General features: G+C 43.1%; 1 protein-coding gene across 2 annotated transcripts in view; it reads left to right on the top strand.

The window, feature by feature from the left end:
* The first annotated feature begins 2,203 nt into the window (after positions 1–2,203).
* The window catches only part of LOC145355959 (transcobalamin-2-like), a 38,609-nt gene continuing 24,317 nt past the window's right edge, over positions 2,204–16,495 (top strand). The window contains exons 1-4 of one of the 2 annotated variants that reach the window (XM_080208473.1): positions 2,204–2,374; positions 5,805–5,883; positions 12,481–12,667; positions 15,453–15,595. In XM_080208473.1, coding sequence (XP_080064599.1) covers positions 5,826–5,883; positions 12,481–12,667; positions 15,453–15,595 — 388 coding nt within the window. In that variant the 5' untranslated portion in view covers positions 2,204–2,374; positions 5,805–5,825. Of the gene's footprint in view, positions 2,375–2,511; positions 2,608–5,804; positions 5,884–12,480; positions 12,668–15,452; positions 15,596–16,495 lie in introns of those variants that run through there. The other variant, XM_080208472.1, reaches the window with a different exon arrangement.

Genomic DNA, 16,495 nt, shown 5'->3' with positions numbered 1-16,495 from the left:
TGATGGCATCCGTGTTGATGATCTGGCATGTCTTGCAGAGGTTGCTGTGGAAAGGTTGTGTGGTGTTGTGGTCACTATTCTCCTGAAGGCTGGATAGTTTGATGCAGACAATGGTCTGTTTGAGGTTGTGCAGTAGTTTGAAGTCAAAAAGTGGGGGTGTGGGGATGGCCTTGCCAAGATGTTTGAAGGCTTCGGAAAAGATGTCGTAGCTTCTCCGCTCTGGGGAAGTACTGGACAACGAAGGGTACTCTGTTCGCCATGTCCCGTATTTGTCTTCTGAGGAGGTCGGTGCGGTTTTTCCCTGTGGCACGTCAGATCCGTCGATCGATGAGTTGAGTGCCATATTCTGTTCTTATGAGGGCATCTTTCAGCGTCTGCGGTAAAGAGGTCTTGTTCGAATCTGTGCATGAAGATGTTGGCATATTGAGATGTGAATTTGGTCCCCATGGCTGTTCTGTGTGTCTGGATGAAGAACTGGTTGTCGAAGATGAAGACATGTGGTCCAGGATGAAGTGGATGAGTTGTAAAATTGCATCTGAGAGATTTTCATCCAGACACACGGAACAGCCATGGGGACCAAATTCACACCTCAATATGCCAACATCTTTATGTTCGAACAAGACTTCTTCACCTCACAGGACCTTCAACCGATGCTATACACCACATACATCAATGACATTTTCTTCCTTTGGATTCATTGTTCACAATCACTGAAACAACTATATGATGACATCAACAAGTTCCATCCCACTGTCAGACTTACTATGGACTACTCTCCGGAATCAGTTGCATTCTTGGACACACGTGAGGTGACCATTAAGGATGGTCACCTCACTGTACTGCAAGCCCATGGATAACCTCATGATGCTCCTCTTCTCCAGCTTCTACCCTAAACACGGTAAAGAAGCCATCCCCTATGGACAAGCCTTCCGTATACACAGGATCTGCTCAGATGAAGGGGATCACCACAGACACCTCCAGACGCTGAAAGATGCCCTCATAAGAACAGGATATGGCACTTGACTCATCGATCGATAGATCTGACACGCCACAGCGAAAAACCGCACCAACCTCCTCAGAAGACAAACACGGGACATGGCGGACAGAGTACCCTTCATCATCCAGTACTTCCCTGGAGCGGAGAAGCTATGACATCTTCTCTGGGGCCTTCAACATGTCATTGATGAAGACGAACATCTCACCAAGGCCATCCCCACACCCCCACTTCTTGCCTTCAAATAACTGCACAACCTCAAACACACCACTGTCCACAGCAAACTACCCAGCCTTCAGGAGAACAGTGACCACACCACACAACCCTGCCACAGCAACCTTTGCAAGACGTGCCGGATCATCAACACGGATGCCATCATCTTACATGAGAACACCATCCACCAGGTACATGGTACATACTCTTGCAACTTGGCCAATGTTGACTACCTGATAGGCTGCAGGTAAGGATTCCCGAGGCATGGTACATTGGGGAGAACATGCCGACACTACGAAACGGATGAATGAACACCACTCGACAATCACCAGGCAAGAGTGTTCTCTTCCTGTTGGGGAACACCTCAGCGGTAACGGGCATTTGGCCTCTGATCTTCGGGTAAGTAATCCCCAAGGTGGCCTTCACAACACGCAATGCAGAGTTGCTGAGCAGAGACTGATAGCCAAGTTCTGCACACATGAGGAAGGCCTCAACCGGGATCTTGGGTTCATGTCAAACTATCTGTAACCCCCACAACTTGCCTAGGCTTGTAAAATCTCACTAACTGTCCTGTCCGGAGACAATACACATCTCTTTAACCTGTGCCTAATGTTCCCCCCACTCACATTGTCTATACCTTTAAGACTTGATTACCCATAAAGATTCACATTCCAACCGTTATTTTGTAAATTGAGTTTGTGTCTTTATGTGCTCTGTCTGTGAACAGAACTCCCACTTACCTGACGAAGGAGCAGCCTCCTAAAGCTAGTGGATTTTGCTACCAAATAAGCCTGTTGGACTTTAGCCTGTTGTTCTGAGACTTTTTACCGTGTTTACCCCAGTCCAACGCCGGCATCTCCACATTGCAAAATATGTGCACATGGATATATGTTATAAATTAATATTGCAGGGTTGCAAACCTATTTAGCTCCGTGTACTTTAAACTCATCGACACAAACTTCACAGGTCAATGTGGCAAGCGGGATCACTGTTAGGGAATCAACAACAAAATCCCATCCTCCACTTGTTGAGGGAAGTCGGCTGGAATCAGCTGAGTGCTCACATGATACCGATTCGGAGAAAGAAAGGCACCATTTCTCACACTTCCTCATAGTGTTACAGCACAGAAAAAGATCATCCAGCCCATGGTACCTTGACTGCTGGCTGGTAGGGTATTGTTTTTCATTTTTGTTTTCAGGTATAGTGTACGATGCTGTGTTAGTTCTCATTGCGGGACGATTGACGAGCAGCTCTGGGCAACCGGGAATCTGGGCTGTTTTACGACTTCCTGTCTCCTCTTCAGTCCGGGCTCGGATCGCTGTGGGCTGGTTGCAGGCTCATTTGTGAATTAGATACCTTTATAGACCCAGGATCATCGCGCAGAAATCTGTCACACCACCGTAGGCTATGTAGCAATTGTAAACTATACCTTTACCCCGTTATTCATATCCGTTCTCTAACTAGTTTCTCCAGCCCTCGAGAGTTAAAGACAAAGACCTTCCTACCTGGCTGTAGCTCGCAGAGACAGTCCCAGATTTAGAGGTTTAACATCAACTACAGGAGCAAGAGTTGAAGTTTAAATTCTTAGTCTGAGGAATTTGGCTTGTATTTTAATTCGAGTGTCGCACATTTACATTCCTTTTTTTAAAGTGGGAAAGGCCATCTGGAGAGGAACTTGGCTGACAATAGAAAATTCTCCCGTTGATCTCAAGATGGACCCAAGATCAATTAGCCTGTAGGATATTTTGACTAAAAGGGCAGCCGAGGGTTCCACACAATTGTTACCTGGCAATAAAATGCTGCCTCTGGTGTCCTTGTAAATAACATATCCCCCAAATTATAATCTGACTGTAGAGATATTGGTAAGAGGTATGTCTTTTGATATGAGGTGAGTAATTTGGGTTTATACCCTCTGGTGTTTAGAAGACTGAAAGGTGATCCCAGTGAAATATTCAAGATTATGAAGAGGCTTGATAGAGTGGGGACTGAAGTGTCGTTTACCCTGACTGGGACAAGGGGCACCATTTTCTGATAAAGGGCTGAACGTGTGTGTGCTGTTGACTGCTCCAGTTACTGAAGCTGTCTCTGAAATACTCCAGCATAGGCTGAATGGCCTCCTCCTGTATCATAATGACTATAGCTGAGATGGGGAGAGATCTTTTTAGTCAAAGGGTTGTGAGCTGTTGGAATTCTCTACCCTAGAGGATTGTGATAGTCTGAAATAGACAAATTTTTCATGTCTTGGGGAATTGAGGAATAGCGGGAGTAGGTATAGAGTGGAGTTGGAGCTCGGTATCAGCTGTGAATATATTCAATGGCTCAACTTCTCTGCTGGTCTTCTCCTGCTCCTACTTCTTTTGTTAACTCTGCTTGAAATGACGTGAGTGTTCCTGTGATTATAAATTGCAAGTATTATGCAGGTCCTGTTCAGGAGTTCGGCCCATGCTGTCCTCTTACTATGTACAATTGAGGGAATGGGGAGAACTGTTGTGGAAAGGGAAGTGCACAGAGTGGGTACACAATCATAGCAGCTCAAAGGCAGTGATTGGGTGAGGTCTGAATCACTATTACTCATTTTGCACCATCACCCAAAGTGCATATTAGCACCTCCCACTCCATATGCCTGTAAGAGGAAAAAATAACGATGAATTTTTATTGCGATCAATTTTCCAAAATGATTTGGATCTCAGGATCTTGATGTTGTGCTCCTTAGTCACACTTAAGGTCTTCACAAACTGGTTCAAGTGTGTTTCGTGCAGTAGCCACAAAGAAGCAGGAAGTAAGAACTGCACTGTTACCAGACTCAAGCCCTGATGATCACGTGTTATTGCCAGATTGTTGTATTTTTGCTTAAACAAGAAGCCAGAGTTCAATCAGTGATAAATGGTGAGATTGGCTGACTAAAGGTGGGAAAGTGAATTTTGGCTGTTAACTGAAAGGATTTAGTTAATGTGAGGTTATTGAATATTTAACTGTTATGGTTTTAGTGTTTTGAGTGTATATAATTATATAAGTCTGTTCACTCAGTTGGCTGGATGGCCCATTTGTGATGCAGAGCAACACCAACAGCAAGGGTTCAGTTCTCATACTGGTTAAGGTTATTTCATGCAGGCTTCTTCTTCCTGCCTTCTCAACCTTTCCCTTTGTTTGAGGTGTAATGATCCTCAGGTTAAATAATAGAATCCTTACTGTGCAGAAGAAGGCAGTTTAGCCCATCAAGCCTGCACTGACAACAATCCCATCCAGATCCTAAGCCTGTAACCCCAGTGTTTACCATGCTAGTCCCGCGGACTCTAAGGGGCAATTTTGCATGGCCAATCAACCAAACCTACACATCTTTGGAGCCTGGGAAGAAAACCGGAGCACCCGGAGGAAACCCACACAGGCCAGGGGAGAATGTGCAAACTCTGCGCAGACAGTGACCCAAGGCTAGAATTGAACCTGGTTCCCTGGCTCTGTGAGGCAGCAGTGCCACTGTGTCGCCCCTATAAAATCCATCCCATTTCTATTTTTTTAAATTCATTTGTGGGACATGAGCATCGCTGGCCAGCAGTTATTGTTCATTGCTCAGAGGGCAGTTGAGAGTCAACCACGTTGCATTGGCTTTGGAGTCATAAGTAGGCTAAACCAGATGAGGATGGCAGATTTCCTTCCCTAAATAACATTAGTGAACCAAATGGATTCACTATCAACAATGGTTTCAAGGTCACCTGTAGATTGTTCCAGATTATTTTTTGATTGAATTTAAATCACCACCCAGTCAATGCTCTCTCTCAAAGCGGAAAGCAGCCTATGGTCATCTGGGACTATGGTTTTGACAAAGGATCATCTGGACTCAATGTCAGCTCTTAATTTTCCTTACAGATGCTACCAGTCCTGCTGAGATTTTCCAGCGTTTTCTCTTTTGGGACTATGGTATCTTTATCTTTACCCTTTACCTTTTTACCTTAATTTAAAATTAATGTTCAGAATTTAATAGAAATTATTGGCCTTCCTTTATCATTTGTTTTGCCCTTGGGGATTGCTTTTGCTTCTGAATTTTAGATCACACTAATAGGTCTGTCTCAATTCCTCCTGCTTTTGCAAGCATTGTAACTATGCTAGCCTTCACAAACATCGTAACTATGCTAGTCATCCAGGTAAGCTTTCAATAATGGACCCAGAATATTGAACGGTATTGCTTTTCAGTTGATTGCATAATTCCAATAAATGAAAACAATTTTACAATCTTCCTGTCTTCAATTTAAATTATTATGAATCCTCTTTGAGATCTAATTATTCTTGTGTTGTTCTCTGAATACTCTCCAATGTTTAATCTATTTTGGTTTGAAGCAAGGATGCCTTAAACTAAGCATCCAATTCTAAATGTTGCCTCATCAGTAAACTACATCAAGATAGAAAAGCTTATTTTGACCTGCAATAAAATCCCCTTGAGATGGTTTCTGGTGAATAATCAGCCTTGTCAATGACAGTTCCCTGATGACTAGGTATTTTAAGTGAATGGTCAATAATAGTCCCTAGATCTTTTTCTTTCCTTGTTTATCAATGGAAAAGCCATCCATCTTTAAATGATTTCTCTTTGTGTTTAATGAAACAGGTTGTTTTCTTGAAGAACAATATGCAGCCCAGAAAGTTGCTGTTGATATCCTGCATGCAGATTCTCCTCCTCGCATTAAGTAAGTATGATAGGAAGAATACAAAACAGTATACTTTTTGAAATGGAGAGGTTGCGGAACTCAGTGGTACACAGCAATCTGGGTTTCCTGGTACATGAATCATCAAAGGTGCAGCAAGTGATTAGGAAGGCAAATGGATTGTTGCTGTATACTGCAAGAAGAATGGAATATAAAAGTAGGGAAGTTTGACTGCAGCTGTACAGGGCCTTGGCGAGACCACTGCCTGAGTCTTGTGTACAGTTTTGGTCTCCTTATTTGAGGAGGGATATTATTGCATTAGAAGAGGCTCAAAAAATATTCGCTTGACTCACTCCTGGGATGAAGAAAGGTTGGAACAGGTTGGGCCTTTACCCATTGGAGTTTAGAACAATAAAAAGTGATCTGACTGAAACAAATAAGATTCTAAGCAGATTTGATAAAGTGGACACTGATAAGATACTTCTTTTTGTGAGGGAGACCAAAACTAGGGGACACAGTTTAGACAATAAAAGACTTATCTTTTAAGATGGAAATTAGGAGAATTTTCTTCTCTAAATGGATATTTAGTAAGTGAAATTCTCTTCTCCAGAAGACACCGGAGGCTGAGCCATTAAAGGCTGAGAATAATAGGTTCTTGAAATGATGTGGAGATGTTGGTGTTGAAAGACAGGGGTGAAGGATTGGGGCGGGGGGGGGGCAGGGGGACGGGGGAGAACAGACAGGAAAGCGGAGTTGAGACCACAATCAAATTAGCCATGATCTTATCGAATGGCAGAGCAAGCTGAAAGGGCAGATGGAGCATATCTTCCTATGTTACTATAATTAGAACCTTTTCATGGCCAGTCTCTTGAGTTTTCATCTTGTGTAACAATCTTTGTTGGCTGTTTTACTCAGTAAGCTTAGTAGACATTGTGTAAATTACATTGGATGGAATGTAAAATCAAGGTGCAGTAATTTGAAGCATTTTCTGTATCCTGGCTCTGCTAGTGCGATATAGAAGAGGTTGCGTCATCTGTGCTGAGTTTAGGAGGTAGGAGGGGAGAATTCTCACCATCAGTGCCCTTGTTACAGAAGGATATATATACCATAGCTCTCTAATTGGACCTGGGAAACCTGTCCTTCTGATCAGGCACTGATTCCATTGACATCTGAATTTAATTCCAGTATAGGAGTTGTCTCTTTTCAAACTGAACAGCAGATTTTCAGTTTTCTGACACTTGTTCAGAGCATGTGTTTGCTGCACATTGTTTTATTAAAAATCACAGTGGCCCCTCTCACAGACCGGTGTCTCCAACTGAATCCTTCTTTCAAACAGTTGTAACTAACATGACCATTCTTGACTGCAATTCATTGCTGACCACCCACATAATCCAAGAAGGGTCACTGAGCTACAAAACATTTCTACAATGATTCAGTCTGACTGTTGATCAGTGTGAGTACGAGAGAATACAGGTGGTTCAGGGTGAAATCCTGGAGATCACCAATGTAAATGTAAGCCTCAATAGTTTCAATCTTTTCACTTGTTCCTGAAGACGTAATGCTGCCTCATCCCTCAGACACTTGTTTCATGAAAGGGTCTTGCTTTGCCCCAGTATTTTCCACTCTGATGCCTGTTCCAATTAGGATCCATTCTGCACCCTGACAGTTTAGCTTTTCGGTGTGAGGGTTTGAATCACGTCATTAGGCTGTTCAATTGTAGGGGACTGTATAAGAGATGATGTATTGACAGATCAATGTTCACACACAGACTGCTCTTTCTAACTCTTCCCTCCCTGCCTCCCCCCACCCTCTCTCTCTTTCACTCTACGTCTCTCTTGTTTTCTCCCACCTCACTGTCCCCCCTCTTGTCCTGCTCCCCCAAATCCTTTCCATTGCTCCAATCCACTCCTATCTCTGTAAATCCTCCTCCTGCTCTCCACCTTCTCTGTGAGGGAGGGGTGTTAAGAGTGTGATGGAACATTGAGGTTGAGATTGGAAATAAAACGTTTGTTGGAAAGTTTGGGAAATCAAAGTATTTATTTCAATGTTTTTGCTGATCTTATATATATGAATTGCCACTCTTTGAAAGTATCTGTCTCCCACCCCTCTCAGTACTAAAGGGAAGTAAGAGAGACTGCTAAGTGACGTTTCATGTTATAAAAAGATTTCTTTTTAAAAGGAATAATAATCAACTTGTCAGATGTTTGCTCACAAGGGGAGGGGTGGAGGGGAAAGGTTTCAATTGTGCTGCAACCTTGAGCTTTGACCGAAGGCTGTTATAAATTTGCTGACTCCAGCAACATTCACTTTCTGCTGAGCTTGACATATAACTCCTCAGGCCAGGAAAGCAAAGTGTCTGAATCTAACAATTTTCTGGGTATTCTTCAACACAGTGTATTGTGTAGTAATAAATGGGGACTACTTATGTATGTGACTGGGAGATTACACATTGTACGTTTTGAGTGTTTAGTCCACATTTGATTGGGTTTGCTATAACTCCCTCCCTCCCTCCCTCCCTCCACCTTCTGTGATCATCCAATTTTGGCCTGTTGTGCAACCCTGGCTTTTGACATTCACCATCAGTTGCATAAGCCTCAATGTGGAATTCCATCTCTAAACTCTGTCATAAGAACATCTATCTTTCACCCCTCCATCAAAGTATGCCTTATAATCCACCTTTTTAACTGAATCTTTCAGGCACCTGTCCTGATAAGATCTTACATGGCTTGGTGTGACATTCCGTTTTGATAATGTTTCTGTGAAACCACTTGGAATTTTTAATTCTGTTTACGGGGTTATAAAAATGCAAGATTGTCGTGGGATTTCACTTGGAATACACAACAATAGTTGCAATTACATAGCGCTTATTAATGTCCAAAAGACGTTCTTGCACACTTCAGAGACTAAAAGGAAAATGGGTACTGATCCAGAGACAGGAAATGTTGACAAAGGGAACAAAGTGTTTGGCTAATGAGGTGAGGGTTATAGAGGTCTTTAAAAGAGTCATGGAGTTTTACATTCAGAAAGAGGCCCTTCAGCCCATCATGTCTGTGCTGGCCATCAAACGCCTACTTATTCTAATCCCATTTTCCAGCACTTGATCCATAGCCTTGTTATGGGGAGGGACTTTGGGAGAAAGAAACCTAACCTGTTGGTTGTTCAGTTTCTAATGATGGACTAGATGGAGAAGAAGATATACAAGATTCTGGAGTCAGGGGAATGGAAGATTCAGAACGGTGATTGTAGGGCTGGAGGAAGTTACAGAAATGGGGAGGAGTGTGGCCAAGAAAGACTTTAAACATGAAGTTGCGAATTTTAAATTTGAAGTGTTGGCGACTAGGATTCAATGTAGTTAGAGAGGACACGGGTGAGATGTATTTAACTGGATAAGATCTAAGTTTTGGATGTGCTGATGTTTTATGAAGCATGGGAAACTTGTCAAAAGACCATTGGAGTAACCAAGTCTGAAGGACTCAACAAGCGTTCCATGGCAAGTAGGTAGAGATAGGCAGTGTTGCAGTGGGGGAAATAGGCTACCTTTATAATGTAGAGGGTATGAAGTTAGAAACTCATTTTGAGCCCAACCAGAATGTCCAAATTGTGAACACCTTGTTCAGTCTACAAGAGTGGAGAGGATGGAGCCAATGGCAGCTTAAAGAGTTTGTCATAGGAGTTGAAGACAATTGGGAATGTGTAGCTCTGGAAGATTTTGAACATGGCACATAGGCAGTACAATGATAGAAAGGTACAGCTGGGTGTCATCAGTGTACACACAAAAGCTGATCCTACGTGTGTTGAAGATGTCACCAGAGTGAGGACAAGAAGGGCTTGCAGGATGTGTCATTGGGCAACTTTTGAGCTAATGCTGCACAGATGGAAATTTGTCACCTGCTGTAAACAAATCCTGGACAAGTGCATTGTCCGTCTGTCTGTTGTGGCACTGAGCAGAACAGTTTAGGTATCTGATCTCAGGAAGGAAATTAGGGAATTACAACTAGCTATAGTGACATAAGATGACTTCCCCTCCCTTATCCTATCAATACTCAGTGATCACGATTGGTATGTGTGTATCAGTGATGTGGGGTAAGGGAAGGGTGAAACTGAATTGAGGTACTCAAACTTAAAGACATCAGATGTTTGGAATTGTTCTTCAGAACTTATTTATGCCCCTACCATAGGTTTGAGGTCTCGATATAAAATAATTTGCTTGTGTTGTCAATACCTATTTATGTATAGTATCTAATTTACAATTAATATGTTGCCTGTGATACCCTCAATATGGAAACCCAACACTTAATTACAGATCTTAAACCAAGAATGTTTCACACAATTCAACTTACCCCAATGAGAATTGTACAAGCTCTTGTAGCTTAGAATGGTATTAAAGAATCAATTCTAATAAGAAAGGCAAGTTTTGATGCTTGAGAATCTAATCTGCCGACACAAACAAACAAGGCTACACTTTGAATATATTAAAGGCTTTAAATCCTCCAAGATGGGAGAGCTTATAATTAACAATATGAAGGCTCTGAGAGGAAAAAAACCTAGCGTTTAAATAGTACCTTTCCCAATCCCAAAATTCTAAAATGCTTCACTGCCATTGAAGTAACGTGGGGAAAAGCAGAAGCCAGTGTCAGCAAGGCCAAATCCTGCAGCTAGCAGTGAGATAAATGTTGTCAGTGAAGTTGATTGGAGATAAAAAATTGGTGCGAATAGATGGACAATCTCCCTTGCTCTTCAAATAGGGACCTTATTATGTTCATCAAAGCCAGATCATGCCAGTGCAGCTTAGATTTTACAATTTTGTGCGCAGGCCTATGGGATAGAGCTTGAGGCCACAACCCTCTGACACAAGAGGCAAGAGTGCTACCACAGAACCAAGGTGCTCAGAACATAGTGAAGGAGGAGGGTGAACAGCCAAAGGTTAATGTAAGTGATGAGGTCCTGCAAGGAGAGTTCAGGGAGCTGGGGCACAAGTTGATAAACAAGCCCTCCAGGGTTATAATATTGGGGTTAAGCCCCATGCCATATGGTAATGAGGCAAGGAATAGGAAGATACTACAGCTCTACACATGGCTAAACATGTGTGGGGGGGTGGGGGAGGTTTCAGATTTTTGGATCATTGGGATCTTCTAAGGCAGGTGGGACTGTGCAAAAAGGACGGGTTACTTTTTAAGAGGAGGGGCACCAACATTCTGGAGGGGAGGTTTGCTCATGCAGCTCAGGTGAATTTAAACTAATAAGGGGTTGGGGGGGGCGGAGGGTGAGAACCAAAGCAGTATGCCAGCGTGTGAGCAGGAGGTAGAAGTTAATAGCATAAACAGGCAGGGCTAGTCTAGCGATTATAGTGAAGGAAGGAAACATAAAAGATCAAAACGTGAATAAATGACAGAAGAGGCTCAGTATTATCAGGGATCAATAAAGAAGAATGGAGAGTGTGGAAAGCATAGAGCACAAGAAAATGTTAGAAGTGAAAGACAATTCAGTAGGACTTATTAAAATTCTTGTACATAAATGCATGCAATATTCAGAATAAAGTTGATGAGCTGACGGCACAGATAGATACAAATCATCAGTATGGGGATTACTGAAACGTGGTTACAGGAGAGTCAGGACTGGGAGTTAAACATCCAAAGGTACTCAGTATTCTGAAAAGATAGACGAGAAGAAGCAGGAGATGGAGTTGCTTTATTGGTTAGGGATGACGTCAGGCTGTATTAAGGAATGATATTGGCACTGGGACCAAAATGTTGAATCAGTCTGGGTGGAAGTAAAAAGCAAGGGAAGAAACTCCTTGGTAGGAGTAATTTGAGGCCCCAAGACACACATTCCGAAGTAGGGCATAGTGTAAACTAGGAAATAATGAAGGCTTGATAGAAGGGCACATCAGTAATTATAGGTGATTTTAACATGCATATTGATTGGATTAATCAACTTGGCAATGGTACCTTCGAGGAAAAGTTCATAGAGTGTATAGGGATTGTTTCTTAAAGCAACATGTCATGTAGCCAACTAGAGAACTGGCTACTTTAGATCAGAAAGGAGCTTCTGTGCTGTGGGATAAGGGTCATTTCATTGCAGTTTTTTGTCCTGAATGAAGAAGAGCTGGGTTTGTTTGGCATGTTCTCGCCACACTTTTGAGGTGCTGATGTCACTGCTGTGAAACTGACTTTCCTCCAAGGGCACAGGATTCTCGAGAAAAGATGAAATGCTGGTAAACAAGTAACAACTGGGTGGCACAGTGGCAGCTGCCTCATGGCACCAGGAACCCGGGTTTGATTCAGGCCTTGGGTGACTATGTGGAGTTTGCACGTTCAGCTGTCTCTGAGCATGTGTGCAGTTGCATGCGTACGTATCTATATGTGTGTGTAGGCTTGTAACTGTGTGTTGCTGCATGTGCCTGCACAGAGCAGTGTGTGTGCCCATAAACAGGTTGCACGCAAATAGCATTCTCTTTAAGATGTGTGGCCAACTGTCAATCTTAAAGAGATGCAAGTGCAAAACACTAGCCATGCACGATGAAGGAAAATTGGAGGGAGGTGGGTTTGTTGTATACTAATTGATGGAAATTAATTTGCTATTAAATCCATTGAAATTACCCCTGATAAAAACTCTTGCACCCTTTTCTGTTTCATTCAGATCTACAGGCCAATCCAGAAGAGACCATCAGGTCCCTAAATGTGCATCTCCTGCGATCGACGATCTCGGCTTTGCCAGCCAATCCCAGTGTCCACATTGCCCTCCGATTATCACCGGAGCACAGCTTGCAGGATGAACGAAAATACCTACATAAGCTGAAAACTGACCTTCAGGGCAAATTGTCCAGGTAATCAGTCTCCCAGGCCCCACCCCGAAGCTTCAAGTAGGTGGACTCAGTCTAATACCAAAAATGCCACAAGCTGGTCCCTTTCTCTTGCACTGTGAGGTCCTGTATACCGTACGATTCCAAAAACTTGAGGTCATCTAAAATGCCACTGTTAGTGTCCTAACTCAGAGCAATCCTGTTCACCCTTTGCTCATTAACTTAGATTGGCTCCTAGTCCAGCGGTGACTTGGTTTCAAAAGTTCCCAATCTAATTTTCAAATCCCTCCATGGCCTCACCCCTCCACAATTTCTGTAACCTCCAACAACCTTCAGTTATTTGTGTTCCTCTATTTCAGGCCTCCTGACAATTCCTGATTTTTCTTTCTTTCCACCAATGGTGATGTCTCTTCAGCCACCTAGGCCCTAGGCTCTGAAATTCTCTCCCCAAACTTCCCTCCCTTTCCACCCCTTCTTATTTAAGATGTTATTTAAAGCTTATGTCTTTGACCAGGTTTTTGGTCGCTTATCAAATAGCTTTCTGGTCTTGGTGTAAAATTGTGTTAAATAATCTCTCCTTTGAAGTGCTTTGGGACATTTTGAAGGCACTGTATAAACACACTTTCATTCTTGCAATGTTTGACATGATCCTCTCCTCACCCTACTTCATCTAACCATGTCAGCATACCCTTGTGTTCCTTTCCCCTCATGTCATTTAATTAGATTCCCATGTACCTATGTTCTCTGCCTCAGCCACTACATTTTGGTATGTAACATGAGGGGCACATTTTCCTTGAGCTATTGATGTATTGAATACAGGGAAATGGGCCAGGGAGGAATTTGTTCTTGCTGGAGCCTAACTTGCTACCTGAACGGATACCTGTTATATATTGAAAGCTTGAGTTCAGTTATCAGACTCTGGGCAGATGTGAAGAGGCCTCCTAAAGATGGAAGGTGTGAAGTTGCATCTATTTTTAAAAGAAGGGAATGCATTTGTCTGATGTTAGGGAATCCTTGTAATAGTGTTCTCTTTGTGAATATAAAAGTTCCTCAAAAGGGGTAGTGTGGTAAAGTAGGATAATTGAAAGGTAATGTAAAGTGACTTTGTCAGGGAAAACTCACTTCAGAACAACATGCACAATCCCCACCCCACCTGAATATATTTTGCTAAGGCCAGTAGTTTGGTCTCTGCTAACCCTTTCCTCATTGTTCCTCAAGAGTACTCCACAGCCAGGCATCAGAGATCTTTATTCAGTCCACTTGCTCCACACTCCAAACATTGACTGCCCACTCGGGGTGGTACCCAACCAGCTCAGTCCATGCCTCAGGCCACATGACGTGTCTCCTTAAAGGAGCTCTACCCCAACATTCATAACACCCTTTGCCTCTAAACAGCAATCCGCATAACAACAACAGCACACTTAAACTATTTGCATACAATTAGACATTTTTTTTCTTTTATATAATACAAATACTGAGTGAAGAACCCATGATATGATGCAGCCCATTGTTACTTCCCCACCCTGCTTTCTCCTCAGTGTAAGCATTGACTTTTGTCCACCACACATTACTGCATGCTATGCGCCACCTCTTTCATCCACACCTTCCCTGGGTGCCCTTGGTGCAATTGCTCCAACATTTTCCTCTTCAAGGACTGGGGAATGATGACATTGTGCCCCATAACAAACAGCCATCTGGCACCAACAATTCCCACGCTTGACTTAAATATAGTCTCAGTTCTGGATCCTTCAGTCGACTTGTCCGGTCTTGCGGACCAGGTTGACTACTTGACTCAGTATGGAAACCTTTTTTGTCTTTTGTTTCACCTTAGCAGCTGGAATTGGTACCTTATCGTCTTATGCAAAATATGTGATCAGGGTCACCTTGTCTGAGACCTCTTTTTGAAAGGCAATGGCAGCCTGGATAACACATCCACATTTGACCAAGTCTTCCTCCGATTGCAACCTAATGCCAGTGATAGTCATGGAGACTGACTTGCAACCATTGACGGCTCCATCCACTTGCTGTTTCCCGTGATACCCTCTTACCCCCTTGGTCCTACCCGTCCTCAAAGGATTTCATTCTTTACTGCGCAGTGTGGATCTCCAGATGGTCCATGTTGAAGATGCCCTGTCCTCCACTTAACAAACCATCAAACATCCCCATCCTTGTCACCGTGTTAAATCTCTTAGTACTGAGGTGTCTCCTCAAGAACCACGCCAGGCATCAGAGAAGATATTCAGTCTACTCGCTCCATACTCCAAATGTTGACTGCCTACTCAGTGGTTTGCAACCCACACTGCAGTCACATGACCCATTCTCTTAAAGGAGCTATGCCCCAACATACATAACCCCAGTTCTTATTCTCACCTCCTTCTCCCTCTATTCCTTACCCTTGGTGAGACCACAGCTGGAGTACTGTGTGGAGTTCTGGTCACTACGTTATAGGAAGGATATGATGATATTGGAGAAGTTGCAGAGGAGGTGGATGCTGCCTGGGATGGAACGTTTAAGTTATGAAGGGATGTTGTGTAGGCTTGGTTGTTTTCGTTGGAGCAGAGAAGACTAATGCCTAGTTTTGAATTCTCCAAATCTCACTATGGGATTTAAGCTCAGATCCTCGGCATTATTAATCCAGGCCTCTGGACCATTGCTCCAGTAACACAAACATTTTGTTCTACCAGTGGAAAGGTCCCAATCATCTTGAGGCTGTGGGGCTGAGTAATTGGAATTTGTGAAATGTCTTTAAAGATCTGTGCTTAACGATGAGGGGAAAGACTTGACAAATCTTCACAATTCTCTCCCTTAGGTCCTCTGGTTTGCCACCCTCCACAGGCCTGGTAGCCCTGTACCTGCTGGCTTTTCGAGCATCCTGCCTGAGTCTCTCTACCGTAGAGAAAGCAGTACCGTATCTCAAAAAAGAACTCAGAGCTGAGAGAAACCACTTAAACAGTATGTACTTTCAGCCCTTTGACAGATATGTGTGTGTGAGGGGGTATCAGAAGTAGTGTATCTGTGTGTTGTGGGTCTGTTTGCGTGCTCTTGTCTGTCTATGCTCAGTGGGACCTATACCCTGCTCTGCCACCAGGTGGTGCTGTTCTGCTAAGTGCTGCCATCTGCTGACAGAGACGGGCTCTGCAAGTGCTGAAATTGTGCACATTAAAAAAAACCTGTTACCAGAGGTTCTGCTTTTGCACTTGTTGCCTCAACTATTTCTGGCTTTGTGGATCAGACTCTCTCTTTGTAGAAACTGTCCAATTTCTGGGACTTGAAAATGCCACACAGTCAAAGTGCTTCACAGAGAAAGAGGCTTTAGTTTATACATCACCTTTCTGAACTTCATGACTTCCCATAGAGATTTCCAGCTAATGCTGTACTTTAGAATTGTAGCTGCTGTAGTAGAGTAGAAAATGCAGCATGTAATTTATGCACAGCAAGCTCCCACAAACTGTATCAAAAATAAATGACTAGTTATCTATTCTAACTGTTGCCTGAGGGACAAATATTGGTCATGATACCAGGTGACATCCTCTGCGTTTCTTTGAATAATGCCATGTGATCTTTTACTTCTGAGCAAGAAGGCAGTCAGGGCTCTTGGTTTGACATCTAATCTGAAAGATAGCACCTCCAACAGTGCAGCATTCCTTACTTGGTCAAGTGTGTGCTGTGGGAATTTAACACACAAGCTTTTGACTCTGATATAAGGGTAGTCCCACTGAGTCACAGCTGACACTGAGAAATTGGTCTTCATTGAGTTTCCTGGGGTATCCTATATTATCCATCCTTGATCAATTTTAGTCCATGGATGACAAATGACCAGAACGCGACTGGGAATTTCCAAATCATTTGGGT

The sequence above is a fragment of the Carcharhinus amblyrhynchos genome, chromosome 20 (assembly GCF_965287045.1).
Source record: "Carcharhinus amblyrhynchos chromosome 20, sCarAmb.v2.hapA, whole genome shotgun sequence".
Classification (NCBI taxonomy): Eukaryota; Metazoa; Chordata; class Chondrichthyes; order Carcharhiniformes; family Carcharhinidae; genus Carcharhinus; species Carcharhinus amblyrhynchos.
This window is presented reverse-complemented; position numbering and strand designations above follow the sequence as displayed.